Source organism: Phoxinus phoxinus (genome assembly GCF_949152265.1).
Source record: "Phoxinus phoxinus genome assembly, chromosome: 5".
Taxonomy (NCBI): Eukaryota; Metazoa; Chordata; class Actinopteri; order Cypriniformes; family Leuciscidae; genus Phoxinus; species Phoxinus phoxinus.
This window is the reverse complement of record NC_136880.1, coordinates 40,351,452-40,373,817: the sequence shown is the minus strand read 5'-3', so window position 1 is coordinate 40,373,817 and position 22,366 is coordinate 40,351,452. Positions and strand designations below refer to the sequence as shown.

General features: G+C 38.7%; 1 protein-coding gene across 1 annotated transcript in view; it reads right to left on the bottom strand.

The window, feature by feature from the left end:
• Positions 1 to 2,418: 2,418 nt before the first annotated feature.
• The window catches only part of creb3l3b (cAMP responsive element binding protein 3-like 3b), a 31,671-nt gene continuing 11,723 nt past the window's right edge, over positions 2,419 to 22,366 (bottom strand). Inside the window, exons 4-10 of the mRNA XM_079612811.1 lie at positions 20,101 to 20,222; positions 17,636 to 17,746; positions 17,117 to 17,223; positions 14,998 to 15,066; positions 11,619 to 11,703; positions 9,173 to 9,260; positions 2,419 to 2,815 (exon numbers count right to left, since the gene is read on the bottom strand). Coding sequence (XP_079468937.1) covers positions 2,568 to 2,815; positions 9,173 to 9,260; positions 11,619 to 11,703; positions 14,998 to 15,066; positions 17,117 to 17,223; positions 17,636 to 17,746; positions 20,101 to 20,222 — 830 coding nt within the window. The 3' untranslated portion in view covers positions 2,419 to 2,567. The remainder of the gene's footprint in view (positions 2,816 to 9,172; positions 9,261 to 11,618; positions 11,704 to 14,997; positions 15,067 to 17,116; positions 17,224 to 17,635; positions 17,747 to 20,100; positions 20,223 to 22,366) is intronic.

Here is a 22,366-nt window from a genome sequence, read left to right as displayed (position 1 = left end):
GTGCAGCGAATTAGGGAGTTAGGCCACGTTTACATTACATGCTTCAAGGGACTCAATTCCGATTTTGTGTCTCCCATGTGGCACAGATCGGATTTGACCCACAAGCGTGTAAGCAGGAAAAAAGTTTGTGGATTCTGATATTCTCCGATCAGTTTCAGGCCTGGAAATAAACCTGATATGAATATATATATATATATATATATAAATATATATATATATATATATATATATATATATATATATATATATATATATATATATATATATATATATATATATATATATATAATATACCGGTAATGTGTGCATTTGCTTCTGCCAAGTGAGCGGACAGATCGGATATTTCCCCTGTCAATGCAAGTTGTACGTCATTGAAAAAGTGACGTCAACTCAGGTGGACACCAACCGCGATCACATGACACTTTTCAATGGCGCAATAAGGATGAAGGCTCAAATTCAATCCCAATTTTTTGCTGACCTGTGCTGTGTTCCAGTCCACTTTTAGACACGAACTTCCCTAAGCACTTCCCCTCGGGGGAATCCCTGCCGCCATTTTGAAGTGCGTTCCACTTCGCGAAGTGGACGAGGGAAGTTTATATGGACAGACAGACACTCGTTCCCTAGATTTTGACAGAGGGAGCGAGTCTACTTCAGATGTACACTTCAGGCACCTATATGTCCCACAATGCAGTACGATTGTGACGTCACCACCACAGATCTCGTCTAATCACCCCCACAACAAACAACTCTATGATATATTAATTATATATTTTTTATTTAAAACAACCCAAACACACCTATATACATTTGGATGCTGCATTAAACAAATTCTTAAAGGGATTTAAAAAAAAAATAATACATCAACTCCATCGCTGATTCCAAGTGATCACCCAGATAGCAAACTGACATTGAATCAACGTGGAAACGACGTTGACGTGACATCGAAACAGCATCGTTTTGCTCATCGAATTAACGTTGAATCAACGTCAGACACGCCATTCAACCGCATTTCAACGTTGAATCGATGTTTTATTTTCGACGTAATAACGTTCTGATATTCTGATTCTGATGTTCTGATTGATACTGACCTTTACAACTAAAAATCAACGTTGAATCGACGTCTGTCTGCTATCTGGGCAAGGGCTTAGGACGTTCCAGTTCAGCCGATGGCAGTTTCCGCCAGAAATGGCACTCGTGCAACGTAAGCAATGACGGTACATCCGAGTGAACGAGACGGATGGAAGTTAGCGAGTGAAGGGCATGACAATTTTGGACTGGAACGCAGCCCTGGTGAGGAAAGCAAAAGCTTGTATTATCATTTCATCTGCGTCCATTGCAAAACGCGCCGTTTTTACTTCCTTTTTGGCCTAAGGTTTTCCTTGTCAGTCTTCCTTGAGTTGTTTCGGTAAGTGTAGGCCTATAGTGTAAATGCAGATATCGGATAGCCTATTGGTAAAAGATGTATGCTAGTCATAAAAAAAATTGGATATAGTCAACAATTCAGAATTTAAATGCAGCCTTAGAGAACAAAGTTACTGACAAAAAACTAACCCTCAGATAAGGATTAAGTATAATAAAAAAAAAAGTAAATTAAGTAAAAAAAATATTGCTGGACATAAACTCACATCTGGAATGAACACCCAGAGTCGTGTGTTGGTACATTGTGCTTGTGCTTGATTCTGCACGAATGAGATTAGCTGTCTGCGCATTAATCTGAGTTATTAAACGGCCGAAGCGATGTGATCTTGGCACGGCGATCCACACAACGCTTGGCAGGAACTTTCGCTTTTGATGCGATGTGCCGTTTTAGGACATTTCCGAATGATTAATCTTTTCCCCAATGGCAACAATTGCCAGCATCTGATTTTCCTGCAAATCTGTGGATTCAAATGCTGGCTCACTGATGCATTTGCACAGAAAACACTTCCTCGATCTAATCGAAGCGGATTGGCTGGTTTTATGCAATTTAAGTAGCAGTAGAACTGAAAACAGAGTCATGTTTACAAATGTTAATGCAATGAACGCTTGAATATAAAAAAATTGTCACATAATTTGAGTTATAAGGCACGTTATTCCCAAAATATGTACTTTTTTATACACATTTTACACATTGTTTTCTGCACGTTTTGCATAGGCTGCTACATTATTATTTGAAATATTTATTTTTCCATTCCATTGTTACTTGTGTAAAAAATATATATTCAGATAAACCTGCGTCATTTTACTATATTTTACAATTTTTGTGTGTTTTCTGTACAGTTTTTTGCATAGGCCTATGCATCATTATTTGACTGATTTATGTTTCCATATTTCAGTTGATATTGGGGTAAATCTATTCACATAATCCTGCAACCTTTTACACTATCCTAGTGTTTTCTGTACAACTTTTTGCATTGACTGCTGCATCATTATTTGAATAATTTTTTTCCATCCCAGTCTGTTATTGTGGTCAAATCTATTCAGATAAACCCACAAGCAAGCTTTGCATGTCCGTCAGACGGTCGGTCACTTCATATATGAAGTTTCCTTAGTCAAAAGTCTGGTGTAATGTGCGCCAGTCGGTTACATCACTTCCTGTCTTTCTCCTGATGTGTTAGCCAGCTCAGCGAGGCAGTGTGGCCGGTGATGGGGTCGCTGTGGTGATGCTCACGGTCTTTGTAGCTGTGGTTGTGATGGAGAGGGTTCATGTCGGCGTACTCAGGCCTCAGTTGAAGCTTGCTGTGAGGGGACGAGGACACTTCCACATCCCTGTTGACTGAGTAGCCAGGCTGAATGCTGTACACCTCCATCACCGAGCGCAGTGACCTGGACTGAACTGCAGGAGAGCGGGGAAGAGGAAAACAGACTCCATCATTTCAGTGACTCACTGCTGCATATTCAGTGTGTTCTGTCTCCGGGAGGCTTCAGAGTCAGTCAATTTTTTCATTTGTATGTACATAGAATTAAACTTTCTCCCGAGAGCAGTTCCATCATACATAAGAATACAAACTGGATCTTGGCATAGTAGATTTAAGAAACATAACATCATAAATGTCTGGACATACTGTAACGCTCTTTTGGGTTTATTCTGTCATCATTTTCTCAGCCGTTAGAGTCAGAACGATACACTCTCAGAAAAAAAGGGACAAAAGCTTTCACTGGGGCGGTACCTTTTCAAAAGGTACACTTGTGTTCCTCTTAGGTACTAATATGCACCTTCAAATACAAAAGTGTACCTTTTGGAAATGTCGAAAATGTCTTGAAATGTCTGTTCGCAAAAAAAGGAGCAAAATGTGCAGTTTTTGTACCTTTTTTTCTGAAAGTATACAAGGGTAAAATTACATTTGGTTGAACTCTCTGTGTAAAAACAGTGTTTTTCAATAGTACTTTACAGTACTTTTAGGTTCTAGACATAATTTTCTATCCAGCATAATTTTTGGCTGTATATAGTGCTCTTGAGTTATATAAGTTGAGTTGAGCTATACAGTTCTCTGAAGATTAAAATAATTTCTAGATTGCGACATTATAGGTTCTTCAGATCAGTGTTTTGGTTTCTGGGTTTTTTAATGAAGGGGTTTCAAAGTTTTTGATGAACCGCGGGTCCATTACCCTTCAAATTGCGCAAATTGAAAATGCGAATTGACAATACGCCAAATGGAAACACACCAATTTTGCAATAACTCCCATTCATTGCAAAACAGTTTTTACGCTCGCACGAGGTGGTTTTTCAGGCCATTCGAAAAATAAATATTTTGCAAAACTGCAATGGAAACAGTTTTTGCGCATTTACAGGTCACCTGACGTAGATGACGCGGTGTGTTTGGACAGAATACGAGACAGAGTTCTTTATTAAATTCATGAAAGACAAAATAATAAAAACGCAAAAGTGGCGTTGCGTTATCACTTTTTATTCTGCGTTTAGACGAGCGTTATTGGGGGGAAATCTGCGTGCATATGGTGACGCAAAAGTGTGTGAAATTGGATGTAGTGTGCACTCCAGGCGGCTAGGTGGCGATGTGAAGCACTGAAAGTGAAAGAGCCGCTGACACAGTTTTTCATATTTAATGCGGTAAAGCTGCTGCTTTAACCCTCGGTGCTCTTCGCGTGTCGCTCAAAAATGACAGATTTTTATTTTATTTTTTTGTCAATTAAATTAATGCTATATTTTATTTTGATAATGTTTTGTTATTTTCCTGTACTGGCGCATGCCTGTGACGTAAACACATACGCGACGCCTTCATAGTTTAGCAGACTTTTGCGTTTTTACCCTTTCAACGGGAATGCGATGGTGGAGCGTTTTTAAGATTTCCACTCTGGAGAGTGGTTTCACTTTTTTGCGTTTTTAAGCCCCAAAAACGCCGTTGCCGTGTAAACGAAAGGCACATCCGATAAATACCCGCGAGCGTTCTCGTGTAAACAGGGCCTAAACCTCAAAGAAATGCCATAATCAAGACCTCGAAGCAGAAATGAAGGAAAAACACCCAGAAACACCTCATATGTGCCGCTCTCTCAAGTATAAGGGTCTTTCCTTGCCATTAATGATTGGATAACACACACACGTCTCATTCGATTAATAGTAATTGCCAGTGCAGTGGCTGGCATATACGTACATAAACCTAACAACGTCCGTTGCCATGATTTTTGGAATGACTTATCGCGAGAGGAAAAAATGAAGTTTTAGTCGCATAACATCGGTTAATGGAAACGCCATAATTTCACAATCGTTTTTTGTCGACATTTAGAAAAAAATCACAAAAGTTTTGCGCAAATTTGAAATGGAAACGCGCCCCCAAATATAAGGATCCTCTTGCTAAAATATAATGGCAGACTATATATTTTCATGTATAAAGACTCCCATGTATAAATTGTTTGAGAAATAGTATGATGTATATATGATACATTGGTAATTTTGTTAAATATTAATTTAATTTAAAAAATGTGCATTTAAAAATAAATATATTTTTTTAATAACGGTATATATTTAAAAAACTATTTATATGAATTTACTCTTGAATTTACTTTGCTCTTTGATAGTAATGATAGATGTTACTAAAAATGTAGCCTAAGTGTTGTTTTTTTAATTAAAAAATGTTTGTATAGTATACACTACATCAAACATTTTCTAAAGCAGTCATTTTGTAAAATTTGTAAAAACATTTTTCACGTCAAATTTTTCCACAGACTTCTTAAGCTACATTCTGCCTGAGTCAGTCCAAATCTGATTTTGTGCAAATCCGATTGAAATCAGAATTAGCAAGTGTGACCTGCATGAATTACAAATCCGTTTCAAGCTACATCCATATGTGGTTTGAAATCTTATTCAAATCGCATTTTTGGAAATCTGTTTCAGTCTGATCTCAAGCCACGTAAAACGTAAACTTCAGACGTTGTTATATAGGAAACATGCAAAATTGTCGTAAAGTGCCGGACGAGCAGAAAATTACAGTAAAGGAGACATGTGGAGACAATGGCGTGGAGTAAAGCCTCTTTTGTTTCTGCCGCATAAAACACAGTAATCCAGTGCGGTGAATGCACATTGTCATGTTGTAAATAAGTTATCTGTATTGCAAAGCCTCCATGTTGCTCCATGTTTGGCGTATACCTACCAATGCAACATATTTGCCATAGAAACCATGCAATGCATATATTCCAGAAAACGAAAGAGCGGCATGGACACACAAATCGGATCTGAACAGATGCGATACACAGTGTGGACAGTCAATAATTTTAGATTCGGATACACAAGTAATCGAATTTGGACTGGCAGTGTGAACGTAGCCTTAGAACCCTTTTCTGGAGCCCAGTTTGTAAACCCCTGCTTTAAAACACCAGATGCTTTCTAGATGTAGAGAATAAAAGGTACCAGAGGTACTTCGTTTTTAGCATCTCCGACTATTGTGCCTAACCTTGCTTTGTTGGGTGCAAGCAGACATCGAAACCAACACTGTCAGAGATTAAACCAGGCAGAGTATGAGAAAGGTCAAACACGAGTTGAGAAGAAAACACGTGCCACATGAAAAACGAATGCAGGGGACCGTTCTGAACTTCTGAGATTGTGAAAAGCAGGCATTGTATACCGTCTGACAGCCACGGCCCCATTGCTTTCTGATCGCTGTCACTGCTCTAAAAGAACAGAAGAGCCTGAGACGTGCAAATGTGAGCTTGTCTGTTCGCTTCAATGCTGCAGCCTCCCACTTTAACCTGTTCAAGAACCTGAATATAAATCAGGTTACGCCTTGATGTAGAGCCCTATAGTGCTTATGTGTCTGTACTATACAGTCTCTTTAAATTAAAAACAGCAGATTACTGTTTTTTCCGGACTATAAGTCACACTTTTTTTTTATTGTTTGACTGGTCTTGCGACTTATTGTCAGGTGCGACTTATATAAAAAAATGAATACATACTGACTGAGATGAACCAAGAGAAAACATTACCGTCTACAGCCGCGAGAGGGCGCTCTAGTTAGCGGAGTTGTTCAGAAGCGACACGAGGAAGAACTCAATGTATTCAGTGATGTGGAATGAGATCGGGAGCTTGGTGAACTTGTTGGACTCACTGGCTAATGTTAATTTAGTCTATTCAGCCTCCCAGTATATGTTCTTTATGCTATTGTGCAGCTAAATAACTGTTAATGTGTTACGTTAACATAATGGACACCTATTCAGCTGTTGTTCTGTGTGCTATTGTGGAGCTGAATAACTTGCCTTTCCAGATTAAATGCCTGTTCTTGGATTTTGTGAAATAAATTTCTAAATAAATGCGACTTATAGTCCAGTGCGACTTATATATATATTTTTCTTCTTCATGATGCACTTTTTGACTGATGCGACTTATAGGCCGGAGCAACCAGAGGCGCTGCAATAGGACAGGCAAGGCAGGCAATTGCCTGGGGCCCCGCATTTTGAGGGGGCCCCCGAGGATCGATCATTTAAACAATCAAAAATGTTCCTATTAATATAGCACGCACAAGCAGTGACGCCGCCACACTTCCGCATACCCCTTAGTGGGGCCCCCTCTCTTAATGCTGTTTATACTATTGCAGCCTTTGGCGCTTTTTTCTAACTGCCGCTGCTTACTCGCGAATCTATCAGGTTTCTATAGCTATTTTCGAATCATAGCCAGAAATGCATGAATTCATGTATTAAAGGTAGGGTAGGTCAGAATTGTCTAAAAAAAACTTTTATTCAAATTTGTTTAAACTGTCTTTATATACCAATGCATAATTAAAATGCAAGTACTCTGAAATAGAGAGTATAAAAAACCGAGTGGCTCTAGTGCAGGGGTGGGCAATTAATTTGCCCAAGGGGCCACATGAGAAACTGGGGCGGTTATAGAGGGCCGGACCAATACACTTAACTCAGTTCTGCCCAATATATTACATCTCTCTCAAAAGAAAAACAGTAAATGAAATTAATTAAATTAACACAACACACAATTATATAACTATTTAATTAACATTCACAAAAACTTTCTTTTTTTAGCTGACATATTTAAGGGCTAACGGTAAACTCGCATTTCTTGAACGCTGTCCTGCATGAGCGTGAATACAGTTGAGTGAAGGTGCAGGTCACACACACTGTGACTGACGTAAATAAAATAAACAAAATCAGTTGCCTTGACAGCAGTCCATAACTTTTGGCACTCTAGCGGTTATTAAACAGAACTGCATGCGTATTGCGGAAGAACATTGCAGCCGGAACTACTTCTCTCATGTCTATGACGAGTCACTCAGGGACAGTGTTACTCTGCAGCGGTGCCGACTCGACCGGCCTAAAATAGTCTGAATATAAACACTGATTATAGGTGTAGCATAGTGATTCAGGATAAGACACAAACACGGTTTGGAACATTGATTCATGATGTACACACTCAATATCGAATTTTTTATATATTGAGAAAATAAAAAAAAATTACGGACTCCAGCTTTTATTTACCAATTACATTACGTGGGCCGGTCAAGGATAGCCAGAGGGCCTGATGTGGCCCGGGGGCCGTACAATGCCCAGGTCTGCTCTAGTGTATTTAATCTTCAATAAACACAGCTCATTAATTCCATTCACTCCCACCTAAAAACGGGTGCGCGACTGCACTTAATTTATGTTAAGAATAATAATTAACGTTAATGACAAAAATTGTTTCCTTGTTCAATTCACATCTAGTTTTCACAGTAATACGTATTGTTTTAAATAAGCTTTACAGAAAAGACATGCCTATCTCGATTGATCTGTTATCAGAATGTTATTCAGAAATGTAAAAAAAAAAGCACACAACCTTGTTCTTAACTACCGACTTGCTATACATTACAACGCTTATTACATGGCTACCTACCAAATAAATCATTACTTTGAAACAAAATATTGATTTAAAAAGGAGTTTATTGATAGTTTACGATTGTATTGCTTCCGCTAAGCTTCCGCCAAAGAAAATAGTGCGCTCCATCTCTACAGTTAGAATCCTGTGAGTCCATAGCAACGCTCTGTTTTTTATTTCATGGCAACGGTCTGTTATACTCTGCAGCGATCTGTTATCAAGAAATAACAGACCGCATTCTACATTTTAATTGAACCAAGCCATGTAATAAATGGTATTATTAATGCAGGCTGAAATAGAATACCTTTGGTACACAGCAACATCGCTTGGAAAGTGTCTGTACTGCATTGTAAAACACATGTAAAAAAGAACTAAATTAGTTAAGTTAACTATTATCTGATAAACTAACATAATAATAATAAAATATAAAATTATGATCCTAACAATAGGCTATATTTCTTTATAGGAGCATTAGGCTACTTAAATTCCTTTCTTAATTAAGTACTTTAATGTTGTAAACAATAAACAATTCATGTTCTGTTAGATGTGTTTTGACTACTTTTTTATGCTGTATAATTATATCTCTAGGTAAAAAATATATATTTACAAAAATATATATTAGAAGGGCCCCATTGATTAATTTTGCCTGGGGCCCCCCTCAACCTTGGCACGCCTCTGGGAGCAACTTATAGTCTAGGAAAATACGGTATATGTTTGTATTGACATCTCAGGTCAGTAAACGTCATTCACTACACGCCTCAGATGGCAAACAGAGATGTTTGGTAGATACACAGTTTTCTGAATGCGTTCGGAAGCATATGTAAATGAATTCAAATTCACAGTTGCATGATGCTGTCCGCAATGCTGTTGATGTTGACGAACCTTTGGCAGTGCTGAAGTCCCCGGGGTCCGCGGCCCTCCTGGGCTGGAGGCTCGGGATGAGAATGAGAGAGAAAGAGATGACCAGCACCTAGGAAAAGAAGGAATATTAAACGAGAGGAAGTAAATAAACAAGTCCTGCTATATGGGTCAGCGTATGACCTACATCCATTAAACAGGCTTGTATAATCAACACTTTCATTATAATCATCAGATCCTTCTCGTTCTCTATCTGCCACATGCACAGGAGAGATACAAATAAATGTCTATATTATAATATGCAATATCCCTAAATTTTTTTTTTTTACATGTAATGCTTTTTAAAAGTTTGGGGTCGTTAATATAATAACATTCGATCCTTCATTTTCCTTTCCTTCCTTCCTTTTTTTATCCTGGCCATGACTTATTTTCTTGTATCCCTCTTCCCTCTTTTTCACCCCTTTCCTTTCTAAACATGTTTTTGAGATGCTGTAAATCATAAAGTCTGCTCTTTACACCCGTCAGCAATATTCTATTATCCAGACAGTTCACTTCATTTATCTTCATGGCATCTGTGTTCATTTGAATTCAAATACCCAACCGGTGCCTCCCGAGTCACTTTCAAAATTATTCATTCAAATGCTTAAGGGAGAGATTGATGCTTGAATTTATTAATAGAGTTCGACTGGGACATCTCAACAGAGCACGGACCGCAGCGAGCACAAACACAAAACACAAACTGATTATTATTTATTTTGGTTTATTTACTTTCACTGTCAATGCTTTTCATTTTAAAGAGGACTTATGTCCTTTTACAAAGTCTTGATTTTGTTTTTGGGGTCTACTAGAATATGCTTTCATGCTTGAATGTTCAAAAACAGATTATTTTTCCCGTATTTGTTATTGTTGCAGCACCTCTCTTCCCAGTCTGTCAGTAATGCTCTGTTTTGTTCCTATCTCTATGAAGCCCCTCCTTCTGAAAAGCGCACTGTGCTCTGATTGGTCGGCTGGACCAGCGTGTTGTGATTGGTCAACCGCTTCAAGTGTGTTTGGGAAATGTCCCGCCCCTTCCCATAATTGCAAGTTTCAACACACTGCTAACGAACTCAACCAGGCCCGCCTCTTTATTTAGCGTATGCCTTGGGCGGGAATTATTTAAATGAGGAATATTGCGACATGTTCGTTCCCGGAAGAAAACTAAAGACTACAATGGAGGCGTTTCAGGGAGTTCAGAATCAGTGACAGTAGCCGCGTTTCCATTACAGATTTGCGCAAAACTTTTGCGATTTGTTTTCTAAATATCGATACAAAACTATTGCGAAATGACGGCGTTTCTAATAACCAATCTTATGTGACTAAAACGTAATTTTTTCCTCTCGCAATAAGTCATTTAAAAAATCATGCCAACGGACGTTGGTAGGTTTATCACAGCCACCGCACTAGACATTATTATTATTATTATTAACGGAAGGAGACGTAGACGTGTTATCCAAGCATTAATGGTAAGGAAAGATCCTTATACTGTGAGCGGCACATGGGAGGGTGTTTCTCCCTCATTTCTGCTTCGAGGTCTTGATAATGGCATTTCTTTGAGGTTTAGAATCCAGTATTCCTGTAATTCTTTTGTCTTTTATGAATTTAATAAAGAACTCTGTCTCGTATTCTGTCTGAACACACGGCACCTTCTAATGCTGTGTTCACACCAAACGCGAATTTCAATGTTAAGTCAATGTAGAGACGTGTTTACGCGCCTCTAGAGGTGACTGTAAATGCGCAAAAACTTTTTCCATTGCAGTTTTATAAAATATTTATTTTTCGAATACCCTGAAAAACCACCTCATGTGAGCGTAAAAACTTTTTTGCGATAAATGGGAGTTTTTGCTAAATTCACGTGTTTCCATTGTGTGTATTTTCAATTCGCAATGGAAACGTGGATACTGATATTGAGAATATATCCCGCTGGAGGGACTCTGTGCTTTGTATCTTTGCAGAGCTTTTTCATGCTCAAACAGCAACATTACACACTAAAGACAGTTTAAAATGTTAAAAAGCGACAGGTCTTCTTTAATTCTCTTTCAGAGGAGTATGTGAAGAGCACAGCTGAGATTATTTGGAAGAAATGTTTGATATCTCTGACTTCTGATTGCAAATGTGAGCACAGTCTGAGATGTTGTGGAGCTCTAATGGAAGGTGGCAGACAGTTTTCATGAGCAGTCAATGATGTAATCAGTTGTAATGAAGAAGGAAAGTGACTTTTCTGACGACACGGCTGACATCTTTCTGCTCTGGTCGATGTGTCACTGAAGATTTGTTTGATTTCTTTTTCTACCTCTTCTGTCAATGTTTACTTTGATTGTGCTTGTTCTAAAAACCCTTGGAGCGGGTTCCTTCAAAGCATATGCTACCTTTATTCCTTTATTTCTTTTCATTTCATTTCCTTCCCTTCCTTCCTCCTCCGCTGTCATCTTACCAGGATGCAGGTTCCCGTTTGAGCCGGTTTACAGGAGCCGTTCATCACCAGAGACTGCAGGCGACGTAACTGCTCCACCAGAGACCTGACAGAGAGATGGAGAGAGTGCGTTATGAGTTAGAGGAAGGAAGTAGCAAAACTTTCATTTGATGTGAACTTTTGGAAGTGTAAAGTCACGGTAAAAGGAAATGGCCTCATCAAATATGCAGAGAGTGGAGGATTTCAGAGTGCAGCAAAGTGTTTTAAAAAAAATGTCAAGAGGGATAAAATACGTTTTAAAAGTCCATCAAACCAATATATTCTTTTGAATACTATCAATGTGAAGCCAATTCTAATAGGATCAAACAAGTATCAAACTGATTCTACAGCAATTCTGAATAAATTATGAATCATCATCATCATCTCTCTCTCTCTCTCTCTCTCTCTCTCTCTCTCTCTCTCTCTCTCTCTCTCTCTCTCTCTCTCTCTCTCTCTCTCTCATATACTGTATATATATATATAATGTAAAAAATTTTAATATATATATATATATATATATACATACAGGTGAAACTCGTATATACTCGTTCAACTTAAAAGGTGAAACTAATATATTATATAGACTCATTACATGCAAAGTGAGATATTTCAAGCCTTTATTTGTTATAATTTTGATGATTATGGCTTACAGTTTATGAAAACCCCAAATTCAAAATTAGAATATTGTGAAAAGTTTTCATAAGCTGTAAGTCAAAATTATAACAAATAAAAGCTTGAAATATCTCACTTTGCATGTAATGAGTCTATATAATATATTAGTTTCACCTTTTAAGTTGAATATATATTTATTTATTTATATTAAGGATTCATAGGATTATTTGACATGAGGCTGATTCTGAAAAAAAATTTCATGTTAAATTCTGAGTGAAATACTGATGGCGTAAACCTTGCAAAAAGCATCAAAACTGAATTGCATTAAACATTTTCTCACAGTGCTGATTGGTTCAGTATGACATATTCTGGCCTGGGGTCTTGAATGCATATAACAAACCAATTGTCTTTGCATCTTGCCGAACAACACCCTTCAACTGTGGTAAAAATCATTATAACACACAGCCAATCGTGGTTTATTGCTCCATTTTATGACTGTTTTCACTAGACTTCTCCTTTAAATTTAATAGCTGATTTCATGGCATCTTAAATAGCCTGTAAAATAACCAATAAAAGACTGAAAGAAGAGACGTTATGTAAATGGTCTTATAATAGAACATGAGTTCAGGAGGGCCAGGTTTATAGCACAGTTAAAGAGCTGTGTGCATGAGCAGGTTATAAAACCTACATATTTTACAGCAGTGGATCTCAACTGGTGGGCCACGTTCTGATCGAAGAGAGCAGGGGGAAACAATGCTAAATGCAAATAATAACATGCAAAGAATAGAATAAAATAAGTTTTATTTTATTGTTTTATTTTTCTTATCCCATTGGCAGATAATTTTGCTTGTTTTAAACAAAAAGGCTACTCACTTAATTTAGATATTTTTTATTTATTTTTTCAGAAAGCATGACATTACCGGTATATCTTATGCCATTTTACTTATCTAAATGCATCTTGACTTAAGAATTGTTAAATATTTGGACTGGAAACCATATAAAACACAACCTGATTGGTCGGCTTTTATGACGTAGGACTATTGCCTATTTTGAGACGGAACTCACCAAACATCCAAATCCATGCTGTTTTCTGGGCTAAATGCACTTGTTGTGTGTGTGTGTGTGTGTGTGTGTGTGTGTGTGTGTGTGTGTGTGTGTGTGTGTGTGTGTGTGTGTGTGTGTGTAGCTACATATGATGGTATTCTGACCAGCTGAGAACTCGTGAAGAGCTTATAAACCGGACTACAAGTGTAAACACACCCTTAGTTTATTTATAAGGACATTTTAGGGTGCTTTCACACCAGCACTTTTGGTGTGCACCAGGCCCTGCAAACATGCCCCTGCGGGGCCCATGCTGGCTTTTTGCGGGCACGGTGGGCTAGGGCCAGCCCACACCTAACCTAAACAGGCCCAGTGTGGGCTTGCCTAGGCGAGGCCCCCAGATTTGGGCTCACCGCGGGCTATCTGTGAGCAGCCCACACTAGCGGGCTGCCCACATTAAGCCCATGATGGCCCATTGTGGGCCAGCCCGTTCGGGCCCAGAGCAGCTTTTGTACCTTTGGGCCCATGCAGGTTTTGTTTAGGTAGGCCACTTTCATTACGGTTTGGCTTTTAAAAATTTTATGTGAAATTCAATAAGACCTTCCATTTATACCTTTGCTCAGAATGAATTGTATTGTGTCTACAAGACAACACATGATCCATTAAAAACTCTAAGAACAATTCTTACTTTAAAAAGCCTATTATTTTTACTGGATATGATGTTTGTAATATAATCTAAAATTAACAGTGTATAATGCAATTGAAGTGGTGGTAAAAAATCTGGCTGATTTAAAAAAAAATCTACCAACCTAGTTAATTTTGAATCCTGCATATTAGGAATAAAACAATAGGCTTTTCATTTATTTGAGAAGGTCAAAATGTAAGGTTAATGATGGTACAGAGATATGAAGATTCTCATGGGCCCTGCGCTGGCAGCCTGCTAGGGGCCCTTAGGCTAGCCCTAAGTGGGCCCGTAAAGGGCCAGTGTGGGCTTGTTTGCAGGGGGGTTCGACTGACATCAGAGTTCGGTTTGTCTGGATAATGTGAACACTGTTTTCTGAACTCGGGTGCGCACCCGTTGACCATACCCGAGTCTGCTTAAAGTGTGGTCTGGGGTACGGTTCATGTGAACTCCAGTTTGCTAATGATATGAACGCAACCGTACTAAATCGTTGAAGTGAACTGCTATTGATGCCGTATGATCCGATAAAACTGTGTATTTGTGTCCGTCTCACTCACTTTCCCAACAACTGACTGACGCACTGCAAGCAGAGAGAATATATAATTCATTTAATGTCATTTCGTATCGCCTTCAGCAGTAATGGACTCACACAGTTTTTAAAACATTTGCATTACATTCACGGCAGATAGACGCAAGTGCTATTATGTTCTGAGAACAAAACGACAGGTTAAAACACAAAAGTATAAAAGTAAAGTGATCGGCGCTATGCTTTTGCCACCGCCTCCTGCTACCAAACAACAGCGGTAAACAGCCGTCGCTTATGCAGACGCCCTGCAGTTTGGGTCTAAATAATATAATGTGAACACAATCAAGTGGGGAGAGGGAGCAATCGAACTCGGGTTTGGACCAGGCGATCGAACCAAGTGTGAAAACACCCTTAGTTTCCTGCAAAACCCGTCGAGAACCACTGATTTATAGCCTTGTCAGAGCGGAGCGGATCTGATGTGGTTGTAAAACGAGACTTACGTGTTGGTCTTCTCCAGCTGGATGACTTTCCGCTGTAATTGCATATTCTGAACACTGCAGGCAGCCATCCTAGACCAGAGTATATTGGCAAATTACTCACAGTGATGAATCTGACTTACAAACACTCACACACACCCTCTGTCTGTCACAGCAGCATGTGTTCACACACACACACACACACACACACACACACACACACACACACACACACACACACACACACACACACACACACACACACACACACACACACACACACACACAGAGTCTGTCACAGCAGCATGTGTAGGCTACATACACACACAAACACTCCCTATATAGTCAAGTCAAGTCACCTTTATTTATAAAGTGCTTTTTCCAATATAGATCGTTTCAAAGCAGCTTTGCAGTGATAACAGGAAAATAATGCAACAAAGTTTGTTGATTTAGAAGAAAATAGCGTCATAGTCAACCTTATGTAAGTTCAGTGGTGGTTGATTTTTGTTGTAAAAAAGTTATTAATTTAGTTAATTAATATATATATATATGGCTGCTCTGAAGAAAACCATAATATAATGGAGTCAATGCAGGCAGATCAATACTATTGTTGAAAATTAAATGTCCCCAACTAAGCAAGCCGAAAGCCAAAGGTGACATAGTGTGTGTGGTGCTGCTGCATCAATAACATTAGATAATGGTGGTAAGATATATATATATATATATATATATATATATATATATATATATATATATATATATATATATATATACTTAGGGCCAATCGTTTTTTTAAATTACAATCCAATTAAGAAAATGCTAATATATTTAAATTGCGTTTTTCTTGAATAATTTTATGTTTATTGACAAAGTATGAAAAGGAGAAAATGAGCTGTCTGTTTTCTTTGAGGACAGTGCAATCACAGGTGTCTGTTAGCTGACGCTGACGGTGTGTGTAAGTTTACTCGACTGATTTGTGAGTGTGAATAGAGAACTGCGAGACGGCTCCGGTGCGTTTGATGACTGCAGCTCCTGCTGTGAAATGAGTTTGTCCTTTGGACAGATAAACCCACAGGCTCTTCCTTAAAGGCCAATTTTATTCCCGAAGTTTGTGCAGCAGTGTGTTCTAAATAATTTCTCCAGCCTCTCCGAGGATATTCGATTCCTTTGATCCCAAGTTAAGATAAGTTCGAGTCTGGGTTTTTAATGACTTTCAACCTCAATTTCAACTTCACTGCAAGTTTACTTCCTAATGAGTTTTTCTTTGATGTCATATTGAGACTTGTAGCACAAACAGGACTGGATAGTCTTGTCCAGTATATTCACAATAGTTCACAATATACAATACCGTTCAAAAGTTTGAGAAAGAGAGACAATATTTTTTTTCTCCTGTGATCAAATCTGAATTTTCAGCATCATCATCATCATCATCAGTCTTCAGTGTCACATGATCCTTCAGACAACATTCTAATGTTGATTTACTCAAAATAACTGCATTTAATCTATTTGAAATAGAAATATTTGTAACAATGTAAAATAGTGTGCTGTCACTTTAATTTAGTATGTCTTTTCTGAATATAAAACAAAACATTGACCCCAAACTTTTGAACTGTAGTGTATCCAATTCTGCTTTCTCATTCTACATACGCGAGCTAAAAAAAAAATTGTAAGCTGAAATTGTGTGTGTGTGTGTGTGTGTGTGTTTTTTCAGGTATTTCCTATGTTATGTAAATGGACATTTTTTGGTCTCCTTGGGGAAAACCACTTATAAATTAATGTGTGTTTTTTATGTAAAAATGCAGAAAGTTAGGGGATAGAATATACAGTTTATACAGTATAAATGTCATCATAAGTCATCATATTATGCCTATGGAAAGTCCCCAAACATGAAAACCCAACGTGTGTGTGTGTGTGTGTGTGTGTGTGTGTGTGTGTGTGTGTGTGTGTGTGTGTGTGTGTGTGTGTGTGTGTGTGTGTGTGTGTGTGTGTGTGTGTGTGTGTGTGTGTGTGTGTGTGTGTGTGTGTGTGTGTCTGTGTCTGTGTCTGTGTGTGTGTGTGTGTGTGTGTGTGTGTGTGTGTGTGTGTGTGTGTGTGTGTGTGTGTGTGTGTGTGTGTGTGTGTGTGTGTGTCTGTTTGTGTTTACCTGCCCTCCAGTCCATCTATATATTCTTTCTTTTTCTTGCGGCTCTCCTGTGCCGACTGCTTGTTTCGGATTTTCCTTCGAATCTTCTTCAGAATCTTTTCTTCGTACTAATAAAAACACGAGAGAACAAGCCAGACAAAAGGTTAAGAGGAATTCATCTTGAATTGAGATGGCACAAGTGTCTACATTTCAAACGTTTATTTTGATACAGATTTTAGTAGAAGGTCGACATGTGAGTTGAATCAAATCAGCTTAATCATGTCATTATCATTATCGTATACACAGAGGGAAAAACCTCTGCGGCTGAATGTGTTATTACGACGAGAGCTGCCTTTGCCTTTCATCACTGACTTCCTTCATCTCAGCCTCTATAAAAGCCTCTTTCCTCCCTGCTGATGTCTGATCTGGCTTCCAGCAATGTAGAGACATGGAGCAATGACACGTGCAGGACATGGATAGATTATTACATGTGGCCATGTGACCTTGGCTTATTCAGGAACATGTGTGTGTTCAATGCACCTTGTTTAGAGGCAGTTGGCTGGGAAGATTGACTCCTTCCTTGGCTAAAAGTTTCTTCTCATCTTCATTGAGCATCAGTTCTTGCTGGGATTGCTGGTCGGAGGGTTTTGTCTAGACACAGAAACACACATTTCATTTCATGCTCTTGTTCAAAAACTTTAGGAACTGCATATATTTTGATTATGATTAAAGACACTTTAGTGCTGGATTTACTAAACAGGGCAAATTAGCTTGAGAGCGCAATTCCAAAAAAGCACCGATGGGAGTGGGAAGTTCTGCACGTGATCTACAGTCGACACAAATTAAAGACCCGGATCATTTCCATAATGACCAACACAATCTTAGCCTGGTTGACACCAGACCCTTCTCAGTTGTGACTGAGAGTGGGTCTGGGGAAGGTTCATTCACAGCCCATTTCCAAAGGGGCGTCACCAACGGGCGTCGCTCAAATGCCTCTGGGCGCAATTGGATAGACCTAGAACCAATCAGAGCGATCGTCATCGTGTAAAACCCGCCTCAACGTTTGTGATTGGTGCCTCGATTTGGAAAAATTGAATGGACTTGCAGAGCAAATCTCAAATTTGCCGGAAGTTCATCAGGGTTTTCCCAGGCTAACACAATCTACCAAGAGCAGAGCAAATCATTACACTACAAAAATGCTGGGTTGTTTCAACCCAATTTGGGGTCAAATATGGACAAACCCAGCCGTTGGGTTAAATTTTTACATTACATTTTTAACCCAACGTTTGGGTTTGTCCATATTTTACCCCAAATTGGGTTGAAACAACCGAGCAGACGTGCTTTTTTTTGGGGGGCGGTAAATCATGGTGCAAATACAAGTAAATTGACAAGCGCAAACCTTAGTAAATCAACTTGCATAATTAATTTAAATACTCTCCTCCCATAAATAAGGTCAGCTGCAAAAATAACCCTGTTCACGCCTTCTCAGTCTCAAGTATCAATGCAATGCATCATGACAACAGAAGTGCTGCACATACATTTGTTCATCTGTTTGATTTAATCCAGCATTCATCACAATGCATAAATGCATCATGCATCAACCCAAACACTAAAACAGCATCTGTGGAGGTATTAAAGCACTGTGAAAAGCACTAACAGCTCTCTCTTGTGCTTTATGTTGCCCAGTGATGTTTACAGGTCAAAGCCATTACCTGTATGCTACAGGACGAGCTGTTTACGCTATGTTTGATTGAACACATTGCCCCTCAACATGCTTTTATCTGTTCAAAGCACATTATTACGCTGTTTACTGTCTACACAGGCCTCTGCTTTCTAAGGGGGCATTGTTAGATAATGCACTCTTAACTCTTTCCCTGCCATTTACAGAATTTTCCGTCATTTATGAGACAACGCTTCCCCGCCAAAGGCCAATTTCACACATTTTTGGCTTCCGGATTGGCCCACGCTGGGTAAACTTTTTCCGGTGTGTGTATACATACATACATGCATACATAAATTTATATATATATATATATATATATATATATACATGTGTGAATGCATACGTAGCCTATATAACTGTGTGTACGTAATGGGAATTTAGAATAATACATATTTCTTTGGCAATTACAATTGGCCTATTGAAGGATTTTTCTGGCTTTCCGTGTTTTCGCTGTTTTACAATAGGGGGTGCTATAACGCATCTTCTGAAAGAGTACAGACTCTGGATCAAAACACAGGCGAAGAATTAGCAGAAACAAACATTTTAGTCTTTTGGACGGGGGAAATGATTTTTCTCAGCTTTTTGTTCAAAATATTGGTTTTTTTATAAACTTACTCACATTGTTGATAAAAAAAGAATTCATGAAACTTTTTTTTGTCACTCTGGGATTGACGACTTAGTATGGAAGCTTGTTTCCGCTACTGCAATTGCGAGTTTTTTTTTTTGCGCAATTTTTTTTTTTACCTCAGAATTGGACTTTATAACTTGCAATTGCGAGAAAAGAAGTCAGAATTTTGCATTGCAAGAAAAAAAAGTCAGAATTGCGAGTTTGTATCCGGCAATTGTGAGGGGAAAAAAAGGTCAGGATTGCGAGATATAAACTTGCAATTGAGAGAAACAAGTCTGAATTGTGAGGAAAATGTCGCAATTGTCTTTTAAATTGTTTTATTCAGTGGCGGAAACAAGCTTGCATATCTTAGTGACCAATGCATGCAATAAGCTACCTTCAATTTTAGCCAAAATCAAAATTAGTTTTCTTACAAGCCTTAAACCATTGTCAAAGTAACTTGGTTTTAGAGCTATTGTGCATTTCTCTCTTTCTCTGTCATTTATTTCTTCCCTCGACATCTCCTGTTTTCTCCACTGCTCCCTGTCTCTCTCCTCTCCTGGTTGCCAATAGCATCCCTGGATGTCACACTCAGCTGTATGTTTCACATTAAATGTCACAGCAGGACTGTTTAGTCACATACACAACATGGTGTCATGTTCTGTCAGTACTCACTGGTTCTCCGATGTTGGAGAGCAGCAGGTCTTTTACAGTGAGCTGGTAAACGGGGGTTGGTTGAGTTCTCGTGCACTGAGAGTCTGTCAGACCGTCAGTGAACAGACAGGCCTCCCAATCTGCTGCACACACACACACACACACACACACACACACACACACACACACAAGCATTTTACATCACAGAATACGTTTCCTTCACACTGTCTGAAGACCAACAGACAAAAAGATCTGTTGTCTGTTAACAGAAACAAAAACAAAAAGTTTCTGTTATTACATTGCTACATGGTATAGAGTTTTGGTGTTTTTTAGGATGTTAGCAAATAGTTAGGTTCTTCTGAGAGTTTACCACTAGGTGGTTGCGAGGCTTTTGCTAAAGTGTTCTGCGTGTTTATCACATTTTTCTAAGTGGTTGCTAGGCCATTGCTGTGCAGTTGCCAATGTGTTCTGATGGTTGTTGGCACTAATGGGTTCCAATGGGTCATTACCCACATTTCTAGGTGGTTGCTAGGGCAGTGCTATGCAGTTGCTAAAGTGTTCTGAGTGTTTATCGCATTTCTAGGTGGTTGCTATGCAGTTGCTACAGTGTTCTAAGTGTTTGTCAGATTTCTAGGTGGTTGCTAAGGCATTGCTATGCAGTTGCGAAAGTGTTTTGTGTTTATCACATTTCTAGGAGGTTGCTAGGTTGTTGCTATACAGTTGCTATGGTGTTCTAAGTGTTTATCACATTTGTAGGTGGTTGCTAGGCCATTGCTGTGCAGTTGCCAATGTGTTCTGATGGTTGTTGGCACTAATGGGATCCAATGGGTCATTGCCCACATTTCTAGGTGGTTGCTAGGGCATTGCTGTGCAGTTGCTAAAGTGTTCTGAGTGTTCATCGCATTTCTAGGAGGTTGCTAGGCTGTTGCTATGCAGTTTCTAAAGTGTTCTAAGTGTTTATCAGATTTCTAGGTGGTTGCTAGGGCATTGCTATGCAGTTGCTAAAGTGTTCTGTGTGTATCACATTTCTAGGAGGTTGCTAGGTTGTTGCTATACAGTTGCTACGGTGTTCTACAGTAGGTGTTTATCACATTTGTAGGTGGTTGCTAGGCCATTGCTGTGCAGTTGCCAATGTGTTCTGATGGTTGTTGGCACTAATGGGTTCCAATTGGTCTTTACCCACATTTCTAAGTGGTTGCTGGGTGTTGCTATGCAGTTGTTGAGGTATTCTGAGTGTTTATCACATTTCCAGATGATGTCTAGGGGATTACTGTGCTGATGCTAAGGTGTTCTCAGTTCTCATCTCAAACAGTTTCATTAAAAATAAGTTATTACTCCACCACGTGCGTATCGTCATAAACGAAGGTGGTTGAACGACCACTTTGCGACAACTTGGTTTCGGGAAACATTCGTGACTAGCTTGATTTCTCCAACGATGCATCGTACTATGGCAGTGAAGCAGCGAGTTACGTAGTTGTACGGGAAACACACCCCGCCCAGTGTGTTTGATAGGGTGTTGTAAGTGGTTATTCTAGTTTGTAATGTGATTGTAGTACAGTAAGACATTTGAAAAACACATTTAGCAGCAGTAAGTAAAATGTATATTAAGGGTTGATTCTTCACTACAGTGACTCAGGCTTTGAACTCAGAAAGCTTTGAAAGTTTGTTGTGTGTTCTGATGGTTTTGCAAGCCTTACAGGTTTTTGTAATTTGAAACAATAAATGGAAATGCGATAGCCTGCAATTTCCCACTCAAACATTTGTAGTAGGTCAATATCAGCTAATCAAGATATACATACATCCCTGGCTAATCAAATTGATCAACAATTGTTTGCCTGTCCTGCTGCTGTATCCTATTACAGCGAATGAGCATCAATATGGCCTACTCAGAGAATATATGAACAATAAAAACCCTGTGATTGTGTTAACAAAAACAAAAATGTATGTTTTCTTACAGAGTTGAGTTGATTTCTTGATCTCAAATAAAAACTGAAATGTTTGTAGCCTATGCAACTCGGCTGCACAGTAGATTTCATTAATACTTTATTTATATAATTAATTACCAGTAAATAAGCTCCTGTCTAGTGTTTTTAATAGCTAACTAACGACCTGTGAACTGAAGTGTGAACATAACTTTCCTGAGTTAAATGTAACATTAAATTATTGACGTCTTTCCATGGTTGAAAAAACACTGATTAAACGAGTATGAGACATGATTAATTTCAGTTCGTTGTACTGTATCTTTTAACATAGGCTACCTTCTGACATTCATGCATAAAATTATAAA